This window comes from Leptonychotes weddellii, chromosome 9 (genome assembly GCF_054177405.1).
Source record: "Leptonychotes weddellii isolate Sample4059 chromosome 9, ASM5417740v2, whole genome shotgun sequence".
Classification (NCBI taxonomy): Eukaryota; Metazoa; Chordata; class Mammalia; order Carnivora; family Phocidae; genus Leptonychotes; species Leptonychotes weddellii.
Window position 1 is genome coordinate 119,126,783 of NC_138377.1, and position 13,010 is coordinate 119,139,792.

The 13,010-nt window shown below is 42.2% G+C and overlaps 1 protein-coding gene across 1 annotated transcript in view; it reads left to right on the top strand.

Annotated features, from left to right (window-relative positions):
- The window catches only part of AGBL1 (AGBL carboxypeptidase 1), a 637,151-nt gene that overhangs the window by 352,573 nt on the left and 271,568 nt on the right, over nt 1-13,010 (top strand). The window contains exon 19 of the mRNA XM_081831887.1: nt 6,222-6,398. Within this exon, the coding sequence (XP_081688013.1) occupies nt 6,222-6,398 (177 nt within the window). The remainder of the gene's footprint in view (nt 1-6,221; nt 6,399-13,010) is intronic.

The window sequence follows — 13,010 nt, forward strand, 5'->3', positions numbered from 1 at the left end:
ATACATAAGCAAAAATTGACAGAATTGAGGGAAGAAATTTAAAAATTCAGTAATAATAGTTGGCTATTTTAATACTCTTCTCTCAGTAAGCAATAGAACAACAGAACGGAAAATTAGTAACTAGAGAATACCTGACCTGATTGATTCATATGTAACAATTCTCAAAACAGAAAAATATACATTGTTTTTGAGTCCACATCAGAATTACCCTAGGTAGACCTTATACTAGCCTATAAAACAAGTCTCAGTGTATTTTAAAGGACTGAGATCATACAGGTATGTTCACTTACTGTGACATTATTAAATTATAAATCAACTTTTGTAAGATTCTGGGAGATGTTTGAATATTTGGAAATTAAACAACATACTCCAAAATAACTCCTGGGCCAAAGAAGAAATCAGAAGGAAATTAGAAAATGTCCTAAACTGAATAAAAATAAAAATACAATATATTGAAATATATGGTATATAGTTAAAATAGTGCTTAGAGAAAAGTTGTAGTTTTGAATGCTTCTATAAGAAAGGTGGAAAGATCTAGGGCACCTTGGTGGCTCAGATAGTTAAGTGTCTGCCTTTGGCTCAGGTCATGATCTCCAGGTCCTGGGATCCAGTCCCACATCAGGCTCCTGGCTCAGTGGGGAGTCTGCTTCTCCCCCAATAAAAAGGGACAAACTACTGTTACATACAACAACGTAAACCTAAAAAGAAGTCAGAGGCAAACAAAAAATGTATGGTTTAATTTACATGACATTTCCAAAAAAGGCAAAAATTATAGTTAAGAAGCAGATCAGAGGGGCGCCTGGGTGGCTCAGTCGTTAAGCGTCTGCCTTGGCTCAGGTCATGATCCCAGGGTCCTGGGATCGAGCCGTGCATCGGGCTCCCTGCTCCACGGGAAGCCTGCTTCTCCCTCTCCCATGCCCCCTGCTTGTGTTCCGTCTCTCGCTGTCTCTTTCTGTCAAAGAAAGAAATAAAATCTTAAAAAAAAAAAAAAGCAGATCGGGGTTGCCGAGGACAGGATCAACTGGAAGTGAGCTTGAAAGACATGTTTGTATGGTGATGAAAGTGTTCGAAAACTGGATTGTTGATAATGGCTGCAAAACTGTATACATTTCCTAAAAATCATCATACTGTTCACTTACCTCAATAAAGCTGATATACATATTTTTTAAAGTAAACATTTGTTATCTACTGTGTGCCAAGCACTGTCCTTGGTATTTATGTAACGAAGCTGAGCACAGCATGGACTTCTAAGAAATAAGAGTTGGGGAGAGAGGCAGATTATCAGAAACTTAGAAGGACAGAATAATAAACACAAGAATGGGAATATTAGGAGGTAACACAGAAAAGATTGATTAACTATTGGCACAGAGTTGAGTAGATGATCCCAATGGACAAGTGTTTGAGGGGCAAATATGGCTGAGTGGTGTTAGGACGTTCCCTGAAAAAAAAAATCAAATATCATGAATAATTTTTAATTAAGCTTGATTTCAAGAGAAATCTGAAGAAATAGAATGACATGAATCCTGTGATAATTAAAACTTGAGCCTTAAAGAATTTTAACTGCTAGTTATGGATCACAGTGAATTGAGGAGAGGTGGCTTGAAATCAGTTCTTCGGCACCTCTGCCTGGGAAGCCTCTCTTGTTAGTGACATTTCCCCACATTGATCTTCTTCATAAATTTCCATTTGTAAGCAGTTGGAAAGATAACACCTGTGGGTAGTACTTACACGGCTGAGCATGTGCCAGGCACTGTTCAGAGCACCCCGTGTGCATTTAATTTTTTTAATCTTCCCAACTACTGCGTATTCTCGAATAGTGCGCAGCCATAGGATACACTTAACCAATGTTTGTGGAGTGAGCAGGTACTTTGAATAGCATCCTGTTTCACACATGAGGGAGGGGAGATGCAGAGATGAGCTGAAATGTCTAAAGGTCCCACAGGTAGCAAGAGCTGGGATAGGGACCCAGGTGACTGGGCACCAGAGTTCACCGATTCTGACCTCAGTAGTCTTCTTAAGTTTGTGCTCTGTGAGACAGAAACTAAACTGTGAGTCTCCTGCTCTGCAGTTCAGAATGAAAGAGGCAGTCAGAGCAGGAATGGGCCTCCTTGGGTGCTTGGTAAACAGGGGGATTATCTCAGTGAAGAGAAGAGAAATCTGCAATGCAAAGGGAGGTTTGAAAAACTGTTTTTTCCATCTTGGAAGTTTGAATATTTGAGCAGAATGACTCCCCTCTCCTCTAAACCTTCACCCGTCAGCAAACCCCACTCTGAAGAGCACAATGACAACACTGCACATTTACTGAGGGTTCCGATTGCCTCCCCCCTCACTCAAGGTAGGGACTAGTCTTACCCCCCAACTTCTTTGATGACAAAAATGAGGGTTAGCAGAGTTAAACGACCTGCTCCAAGTCAAACCGCGGAGTGTGACTCCAGAATTCATACTTTTGACCCCTAGTCCCAACCATGCCCTTGCCGCATGCTTAATTTGGAGAAAAGAGAAGACATTTGAGTTCTGTAGGATTGACCATGGGGAGCCAGAGCCCCAGAGATGGCCTCTCCCTGGAAATGAGCTCTGAGCTAGGAGCTGTCTGGTGAGTTCATAGTCAGCACATCTTTGAGAGTTAATATTTTCTGTGAATTTGGGAAACTAGACAGGGCTTGGAAGAGTCAGCAGAAAGCAGATGAATTGAAATGCAACTCAGGCTTCTACAGAGTGCCTCAAAACCAGAATTAATGAATCAGGATCATCCCTTCCCCCATGAGCTGAGGCTGCTCTTGACCCAGCTGCTCCTGGACAAATGGGATTCAGTGTCTATGGGGTGCAGAAGACTCATTCTCAGGGCTGCTTCATGTCTAGTCTTTTAATCCTTGCTGGGTCTGTGTTGAGACCACGCTAGATGCCAGCTCCTGGGCCATGCTCTGTGTGTACATTATGTCATCTGTTCCTTGTATTCCTTTACACGCCCACGGGATCATAATGCCTATTTAAGAAGTAGTTCTTGGCAGTGGTTAAACTAAGCTAATGTGATCTATATTAGAACATCTGGGTTGACATTCTGGATTTGTCCTTACTAGCTCTGTGACCATTGAAAAGATATTCGTCGGGCCTCTATATTATCAGATAATAATAGAACTTGATTCAAAGACTTATGATGATTAAAAGAGTTAATGCATATAAAATACATAGTAAGTGTTCAGTGGAAGGGTATCTATTATAATTTTCAAGTTTTGGAAACCCAGATTAAGTGTAAGGGCACAGAGCAAGTGAGAGGGAAAGAGTTGAGTGTCCCAAGTCTTTTTCCATCCAAGATGGGAGATCCCTGGGAGCACTGAAACTAGGCTCCAGGGGATCAATTCATATATAGAGTTCATCTATTCCTTGTTCATTTACAAAACGGAACAAGATAATCTCCAGCTATTAGAGCTATCATTATCTTCATTTCTCACTCTGACATAGATCAATTTGTGTGAAATCAAAAGAGAAATAGAATCAGGACTTTTTTTTAATCAATGCTGTAGTAGTTTTGGAGTCCATTACTTAATGAGTGGATAAACTATTGCTATGGACATGTAGGAGAGATATTCCAACTACACCTTGTAAATCCTACATCCTCCAGGCTCCAATAATGGGATCATAGCTTGTAGAGCTTTCTGAGATACACACCATTAAATTGAACATGTGGTCATTTGCATAGGGGCTATATGAGCTAAGAAAATCAGGTTCACTTAAGAAAGAAAGGAGAGATCATTTAAATAATGTCCAATTAGTCTTTTTACAGCAAGGTAAAACATTGATAAATTAAAACTATTTTCAAGTATTATAATCACTTTAGTTGCTATATATGTATATATACATACACACTATGTATGTTACATATAGTATATATATAAATAGTATATTTATGTCTAAGCAGTCCTCTAAGGGTGTGGACTAGCAGATTCTGTTTATTTCAGCAGATAATTATGGAGTGCCCTCTATGAGCTGCACATCTTTATGTGTAGAGATTTTCCTGTAAATGAGACACAGACCTGCCCTTATGGAACTTCTGGGCTGCAGAAGAGATAGAAAATAAACAGCTAATTACATGAACATTAATTTTACTTTAATTGTGATGAATTTTTTGAAGGAGAAAAATGGGATGAAAGAATCACAGGGAGAGAGGGACAAGAGTGGATAGATGAAATCAATTATGGGGGCAATTGTGGAAACTCAAGTGAGGACATTAAGCAGCTCAATTTCCATGTTCAAATGATGCTGTAGGTCTGCAAGCTATGCGGGAACATAAAGATCATACTAAATTATATGAATAATTATGTTAACATATACATATATTACAGGTAATTTATAATATAATTAATAATTGTATTAATCTTTATATTAATGTAATTAAGTTATACTAAGCATGGGGACAGTAAGAACCCAGGGATATTAAGAGATTTGCTCAATGTTCTAGAAATTAACAAAATTGCATTTCTTTTTTTTAAAGATTTTTAAAATTTATTTGTCAGAGAGCGAGATGGAGAGAGAGAGAGCACAAGCAGGGGGAGTGGCAGGCAGAGGGAGAAGCAGGCTCCCTGCTGAGCAAGGAGCCCGATGCGGGACTTGATCCCAGGACCCTGGGATCATGACCTGAGCTGAAGGCAGATGCTTAATGGACTGAGCCACCCAGGGTTCCCACAAAATTGCATTTCTTTAAAAATAATTTCTTAATTCATATTCTCATTCTGCTGCTCCACCTTCTCCCCACAATTTATCCAAAAGTCTCAAGTTTCACTGTTTGTTATCGAATGTACATAATTTTATATTATGTGCTAGTTTGTGGATACTCTGTGAACAGTGAAGTAGAGAACCCTTCTTGCTAATGTCGCAGAAATGTGGGACTATCTAGATCCAGTATTTCCACTAACCCAAGGACCTAATATGCTATCAGTTCTTGAGTCATCGTTCTTGGATGGGGGAGTTCTGGCGACTAGAAGCCCCCTCTCTGTCAATCAGAGAGTGGCAAGGATCTACAGATGCTTTCTAAATATAGATTAAGTGGTCTCACATAAAACCTTTGTACTCTAGGAAATGGTGGGATGGAAGAACCCAGAGAGGGGGGCGCCTGGGTGGCTCAGTCGGTTAAGCATCCAACTCTCGGTTTCGACTCAGGTCATGATCTTAGGGTCCTCGGATCAGGCCCCACATCATGGGCTCTGCACTCAGGCCAGAGTCTGCTGGAAATTATGTCCCTCTCCCTCTGCTCCTCCCCCTGTTCTCTGTTGTATGCTCTATCTCTCTCAAATAAATAAATATAATCTTAAATATATATATATAACATATATATGTATTAAATATATATATATATAAAGAACCCAGAGAGGGAATATTTTTAAGAGTTTTGTAACCGGTCCAGCCTCAGATTTATGGATCACAAGATGAGACTAGAGGGGCGCCTGGGTGACTCAGTTGGTTAAGCATCTGCCTTCAGCTGGGGTTATGATCCCAGGGTCCTGGGATTGAGCCCTGTTGGTCTCCCTGCTCCATGGGGAGCCTGTTTCTTCCTCTCCCTCTGCCCCTTCCTCTGCTTGTGTACTTCTCTCTCTCTCTCTTTCTCTCTCTGTCTCTCGTGCATATGCATTCTCTCTTTCTCTCTGTCATGAATAAATAAAATAAAATAAAATAAAAAGATGGTACTAGAAAGTTCATTTTGGCAGTCATACTCTTTTAGGAAACTTCATATGCAACCCTCAGTGGTTATCGATGACTTGTCTATCTGGGATAAGTGAACAGTCCGTAGTTTGACTTAGAGCTAGAAAACCATGGGATTGGGTGGAGTCACTCTCTAAATTTCAGTCCCCATGAAATCTGTGGCTTTCCATGGAATTCAATTCAGCGACGTATGAGGCTGAATGTACATGCAACATCCGTCCACAGTGATGCTGAAACATGGAACTGAAAGATCGTGGTCTTTGGAGTTGGCCAGGTTGGCATTTGGTTCCCATTCCAGCCTCTTTGTAGTTGGACTTATGCTATTTCTTTCTTGCTTTTCTAAGTCTCAGTTTCCTCATTTAAGAGCAAAAAGCAACAAACCCTTAGTATCCATTGTTTAGGGTTGATGTAAGATTTGCAGCAGTATATATTAAGTGTTTGTTATACTGAGATACTTAATACATGTTGAGATGTTATTTTTTATGATGCACATCCCCAACTCATCATGGTTTTATTTTTTATTGTAGACTCTTCCCAAAATCCTTGATAAGCTAGCCCCAGCATTCACAATGAGCAGCTGCAGCTTCCTTGTGGAGAAATCCCGAGCCTCCACAGCCCGGGTGGTGGTGTGGAGAGAGATGGGGGTATCCAGAAGCTACACCATGGAGAGCAGCTACTGTGGTTGCAACCAGGGACCCTATCAGGTATGTGAGGCTCCGGCATATGCATGCTTTCTGTCCGGCAGCAATTTACTGTAATGGGGGGGGCGGCTATCAAAGACCACTCATTTCTTCTTTCTCTCCTGAGAGTGGAGGAAGTCTCCAGGTAGTCTGGCCCAGCGACCTGATCTTGCAGAACTAGCTCAATGATTGCCTTCATTGGCGGTACTGTCTGTGTTGATCCTGCAAGCAGTTTGTACGTTCCTGCTAACTTGGTTTCTCAAATCATCTGCCCTTGCCAACAAGTGGCAGGGAGCCTCCCTGAGACATGGACCCCCAACTTTTATGGAACTTCTGCCCAGCCTTGTTCTATGCATGGGGATTGCCTGTTACCCTCTGCATGAGTCAAGTAGCCCCCCTTGCATCATCAAGCCCATAGGTTGGTGCATAGATAGTGTGCTCTACATCCTCTATCTTACATGCTTATCTAAATCAGCAGCTCTCTGTTACCCTGCCGTCCCCAGAGTACACAGAAGTGAGTACCTGACATGCATCTCCCCCGCATGAGTGGATCTGGGACTCAGGCTCTGGTGTCTAGGGAAAGGCTCATCTAAATCATGTTCTTCCTACAGCTGTATTAACTGCACAAGCAGCTGGAGAGCTGCTGTAGCAGGCTCTTCTAGCTGTTCTTCCCACTCCCCCACTAGAGGAGCATAAATAAGGGACACTGTGACAGTAGTCCCATGGTAATAGATTCTTTTAAATTTGTTAGGCGAGCTGACAGCCTTCCATTCAACCCCAAGGATACTTGGACCTTACCGGCATTAAAGCTCATCGTGCTGGCTTTGATTCTCCTGGAACAGCCAGGAAGCACTTGGCATCTACGTGGTCCTGTGCTTGTGAAAATCTGGTAGCTATCAAATGGAATATAGGGAGTGACAGGTGATGAATATTATCTAGCTTCCCACCTGGCCCAAGAGTTTTTTTTGATACACAGGGCTGCTGAACCACCAGCTTTGACCTATTAATTCTGTCAAATAGCCAATTTCTTTAAGCAGTTGCTAAAAATAAGTGTTCTCTTACTGAATTAATAAATTATTAGATTGAATTAGTCCATTTTACCCACGTGAATGTCAATGCAGAGTAAGTAGAGATCATTGGAGGGGCATGGGATCAGGCACCAGCAGACCTCCCTTTTCCACTTATTAGCAATGCTGCAAGCCACATACCTCTATGAACCTGTGTGTCATGTATCAGATATTGATATCCATAAAGATTCCTTTCCTCCCCGCTGCACAAGAGTTTTGTAAAGGCCAAAAGAGAATGCAGATAGGAATAGACTTGGAGGTTACATCATCAGGAATAGGGTCAGTCTCTTGGCATTCAAAACCCGTAGGATTGGGAAAAATAAGTTTGGAACATTGTGACTCTTAAGGTCGTATGGATATAGACTTGCATCCCTCTAGCTGTGTGCCTCTTAATGGATAGGGGCCAGTCGCTTGTTTAAAGGACAGCTGCATGCATCCTTCACAGATCTGTTGGATTGGTGACTTTTCATTGACTTTGTTTCTCCAAGCGCCAATTCAGGCTCACAGCTTCCAGTCAGATAACCATCAATGCCATTCACCATAAGTCAACTAGAAACTCAAAGTCCTCCAGAGTTGTGGTTTGAAAACTAAATGACTCATAGGTTCAGGCCCCTACCCACCCACCATCTTCCATGTAACAAACACAGGGGCTGTTACAAATGACAAAGAATGAAAGAAGCTTGCCCAATGAGATGGCTTTCACATGTCATCTCAGTGTTTGCCCTGTGCATTTGTCCACATGGTCTTTGCATGAGGTCTTTGTAGGAAAGGATGGAGAAGGAATTGGCTAGAGAAAGCCCTAATGGTGCCAGACCTGGTTTTACTTTAACAATCCCATTCTCTATATGAAACACCTCTCCGAATGGATTGGTTTTCTCTTTCCCTTTGTTTTTCTGTCCTTATAAACATTGTTAGGTCACTGAGCAGAATTGCAGACAGTGAGTAAGAGGATGGTGAATAATTTTACATATTGGGGGGGGAACCCCAGGGAAAGGAAGCCAGCCCAGAGTTGGGTGTTTTGGTGATTTTTGTTTGAGGTGTATAATGAAGTCTATGAGCTATAAAGCAGTATAGAAATTTCCATTCTGAACATATTGCAAATGATTTTCGTACATTGAGAAGCTTAGTCCCAATTGAGTCCTGAGGTTATTATTCTAAGGTCATCTTTCCATTTTTTGTTTAGCATTACCATTTATCCAAAAGATGGAGGATACTTAAGTACACCCACGAGGGGCATTCCTTCCTTCCTTCATAAGAATATAAATATTTTTGCAGTTTCTACTGGTTAACGTGGCTTTAAAGTAGTTCCAATCATTTCTCCCCCAGCACACTAAGTACCTGATTTGTTAGTATTGAAGTGAAATATCATTTCTCACAGTGACATTTATGTTGGAACTGCATTAAAGAACATAAGCTATTACCTTTGGATAATTATTATTAATATGATATTTTCTCTTCTATTTTCCAGTCTATAGTTGGCTAATTAAAAAAAAAAAGAACTCTCTCCCTTTTGTTTCTTTGGAATATAGTCTCTACTGCTAGGTTATACACTTAGATCCATAATTTGTATTTAATGTGGAAGTCCCACCCACTGAGAGATTTACTTTACCTATTAGGGATGGGCCCAAAGCTATTGAGGCTGTTGAGGGGAAAAACCAAAATGGAATCACATGTCCTCTCGAGGCTCATTTTTCTAGAGGCGTCCAGTCTATGTGGATAGCTGTGTGCCTCCCACTGAGTGTTTGCGACCTGGGGTCACATACATGGTGTGTGGGCACGTACAAAGGCATGTGACTGGGCCCCACGGGCTGCTTGTGGCTCAGGAGGACAATGTGAGTACTCCCACCCAAGCAGGCTCTCCACATGCTCATTAGTAGTACAGCTGACTTGGGAGCAGAGTGGGTCTTAGTCAGAGGAAGGACAGAAGATGGGTGACTCAGGGGAGGTCTGAAGGTCTCAACTGATACATAAATCCGCCTATCTGCACACTGCCTCCCGTGAACCTTCCAGCAATCCATCGGCTCCATCACCAACAGAGGGGTTTTTCAGTAACCCAAACCTATTCAAGTCACAGTATTGCCCATAATCCTTGACTGTGTCTTGAGAAATGCCAGCTCATTATCATGACTGGTAAGGCCTTTTACAATCTCATTCATTTTTTGAATGCTCAGTACTTGTTTAGTGTAGAAGAAGTGTTGAATCTGTGTGATGATTGGCAAATGAATGGATGAATAAGTGAACAAAGGGGTGGCAATTTCCATGTAGAGTCAGATGATTATCCTCTCTGTCCCTAGATCACTAGAAAAAGGAGGAATTGTCATGGTCCAAATGCGATTAGAAGCCACTTTCAAGTGGAGATTTTTAGAGTTATTGCAATGAGTAGTCATGGAAAATGTGTGTAGGGAAGTGTGTAAGAATGAAACGCAGAGACCTCTCTGATTTGTCGCTATCTGCATGATTTGAGAGCACCTAATATACAATACCTTGAGTGGATTCTTTCCTAGAGTAAGGAGATTCTAGTCCAGGTGGACTCTCACATGGCCACATTCTAATAACAAATGATGATTTGACATAAGGACTGCCACTCATACAAGGGGGCTGGGGGGGAGATGCTGCAGTGCACCTGCTAGATCCAGGACCAAGGTGCTCATTTCCCAGCTGCTTACAGCTGGGTCCATCACCAGAATTTGTCTATAGCTGATAGAAGCAGCCTTGACCAAAGCTATGGCTCCTTCATGTGAGCATCATGCATCCAATGGTGGGTCTAAGGTGGGTACAAAGGCTAGGCCTACTAGCCCTGGTTGGGAACACTCCACAGGGCCGTTGCAGCTCCAGAGGATTACCCAGGGCCTCTTTCACAATTGTACCGTGGGTCAGCGTCCTTGTTGGCCCACTTCTGCTTTTTTCACCACTCACAGGTGCTGTTCTGGGGACTGCTCCCCAAAAGTCCTTCTGCAGAGCAGTTTACACCTGTATGTCAAAAAGGCTGGGATTAGGAAACAGGGGAATGAAGTGCTTAGCTAGTGAAGATGGTTTGATGGGGATGAATTTCATATAGGAAACTGAGTCATCTCACTTAGCTTTCAGGGCTCCCAGTGTCCTCTTCTTCACACTCTGCATCCTTAGCTGCATGGAAGTGAGCCCATGCAGAACTGGAGACCACAGCTCAGTGCAGGGCCTCAGTGCAGGGCCTCTGCCTCCCTCCTGCTCCATCAGAAGGAAGGCTGGGTGTATGAGGTTCCTGCGGCTGCCATCCCAAATCAACACACATTTGGTGGCTTAAAACTACATAAATGTATGCTTTCACAGCACTGGAGGCCAGAAGGCTGAAATCAGGGTGCCGGCTACACTATGTTCTTTCTAAAGGCTCCAGGGGAGACTGCGCCATGCCTTTCTCTTAGCTTCTGGTGTGTCTTGGCTGGTAGATGCAGCACTCCTTTCTCCACCTTTGTCATTGCATGGCCTTCTCCACCTGTATCCCACTGTCTTTGTGCAACCTTTCCCCCACTTAAAAAGATTATTTGTTAATTGTTTTTGTTTATTTTTTATTGAAGTACCATTGACACACAATGTTACATTAGTCTCAGGTATAGAATATAGTGATTTGATAACTCTATATATTATTGGTCTCTCCTCTTCTTATAAAGACACCAGTCATAGTGGATGTAGGGCCCACCGTACCCCACTGTGACCTCACCTTAACTAATGACACCTGCAACATCCCTATTTCCAGATCAGGTCACATCCTGAGGTTCTGAGAAGGACATGGATTTTGGGGGGGACGCCATTCAACCCAGTACACTGGGTCAGGCAAGGAGGCACAGAATATACAGATCCAAGAACCAAAAAGAAGTTGTTTTTTTTTTTTAAGATTATTTATTTGAGAGAAAGAAATGGGGAGGCAGAGGGACTTGGAGAGAGAGAATCCTCAAGCGGATTCCATGCTGAGTGCAGAGCACAGAGCCCGACATGGGGCTCCACACAGGGCTCCATCCCAGGGCCCTGAGATCATGACCTGAGCTGAAACCAAGAGTAAGACACTGAACCAACTGAACCACCCAGGTGCACCCCAAAAGAAGTTTTTATTTCTGTCTTCATATTGCCGTGCTGTGAAGCTCCGAACAAATTATGGTCACTCTTCTTTTTACTGTACCTCTTGATCAAGAAAATAAGAAATTTCAGATTTTCTTGGAACATCCTGGAAGACAAATTTGAGGGTCATTCCATGTATGATGAATGCTGATTAGTGCTGCTTGGGGAATTATAATATACAATACCTTGAAGCAGCAATAATGATAACAAACACATTTATGGGACTTACTGTGTGTTAAGCCTTTTTTCATATATTAGAGTACTCCATCTTTGCTACCACATGCCAAAATACTCTAAAATTGGTTTTATCATCATCATCATCATCATCATCATCATCATCATCATTTTTACTTTCCAAATGGAGACACTTGGAGAGGCTAAGTAATTGGCTCAATGTCACACAGCTAGTATGTTTTAGAAACAGGATTTGAACCCAGGAGGTCTGGCACTGGAATCTTTGCTTTTACCCCCATGCTTTCTGCTTAGTAGGATGTCATTGGTAAAAGTAATCCTGGGCTTTGGAAACAGGAGATCTAGCTTCTGCTTTTGGCTGTCAGTAAGTAGATCTGCAGCAATATGTTTCTTATTTATAATCAGAAGACATAATTAGAACGAAGAAATGGGAAGGGTCTCTGTTAAAATCATGCTTGGGAAAGGTTGCCTTTGCAGGATATCTAAGCAGCTATGGATCACCTAGACCAGGGTGACCAGGCTTGATTCTGAAACCCCAAAGAATCTTCTGTGGCACATTCTGGGTATATTTTTCTTAGCACCAGTTAGCTAATTATCAGAAGACTTTTGTTCTATCCTTCACATCCCTCCACCTGCCTTCATCCTACTGTGAGCTCTTTTTTTTTTTTTTTACCTTCCCAGAGTAAACAAAGAGGAATTGGAGGGATGGGATCCCTGTGCAGTCGTAGCTTCTATCAGCAGGGAAGGTGGAGGAAACAGAGCTAGTCTTCAGTAAAATGTCAACTTAAGTTTGCATTAGTCAACCTCCTAGTTGCTTTCCGTGCTCACTTCACCTCCTGGTGACTTCTCTCCTTGGCCCACGAGTGAATGATCGCTCTCAACAGCTCCTTGGGCTGCACGGTCTTTATTTGAGAACACCTCTCTTCCCCAAGTGTCCTAAGCCCCAGAATTGCCTCTCTTTCAGGGTATACACATACATTCTTTCTCTCTCTACCACACACACGTGTGTGTGTATATCACACATATATACACGGTCATACAGACATACCAGTGGTTCTGAATGATGGCTTCATGGAGGGGGGGTATAACTTATTGTTTAGTGTGGGCACTTGTGTCAGAGTTCCAAGGAGGGCTCTGCATTTAGCAGTCATGACCTTGAGACAGTTACCTGTCCTCTGTGACTTTGGGTTGTAAAAGTGATGTTCCTCACAGTTCCTATTTATGGAAATGTTATAAAGACTGAATGAGCTACTGCCTATGAAACATTCAGCACTATTTTTTTTTT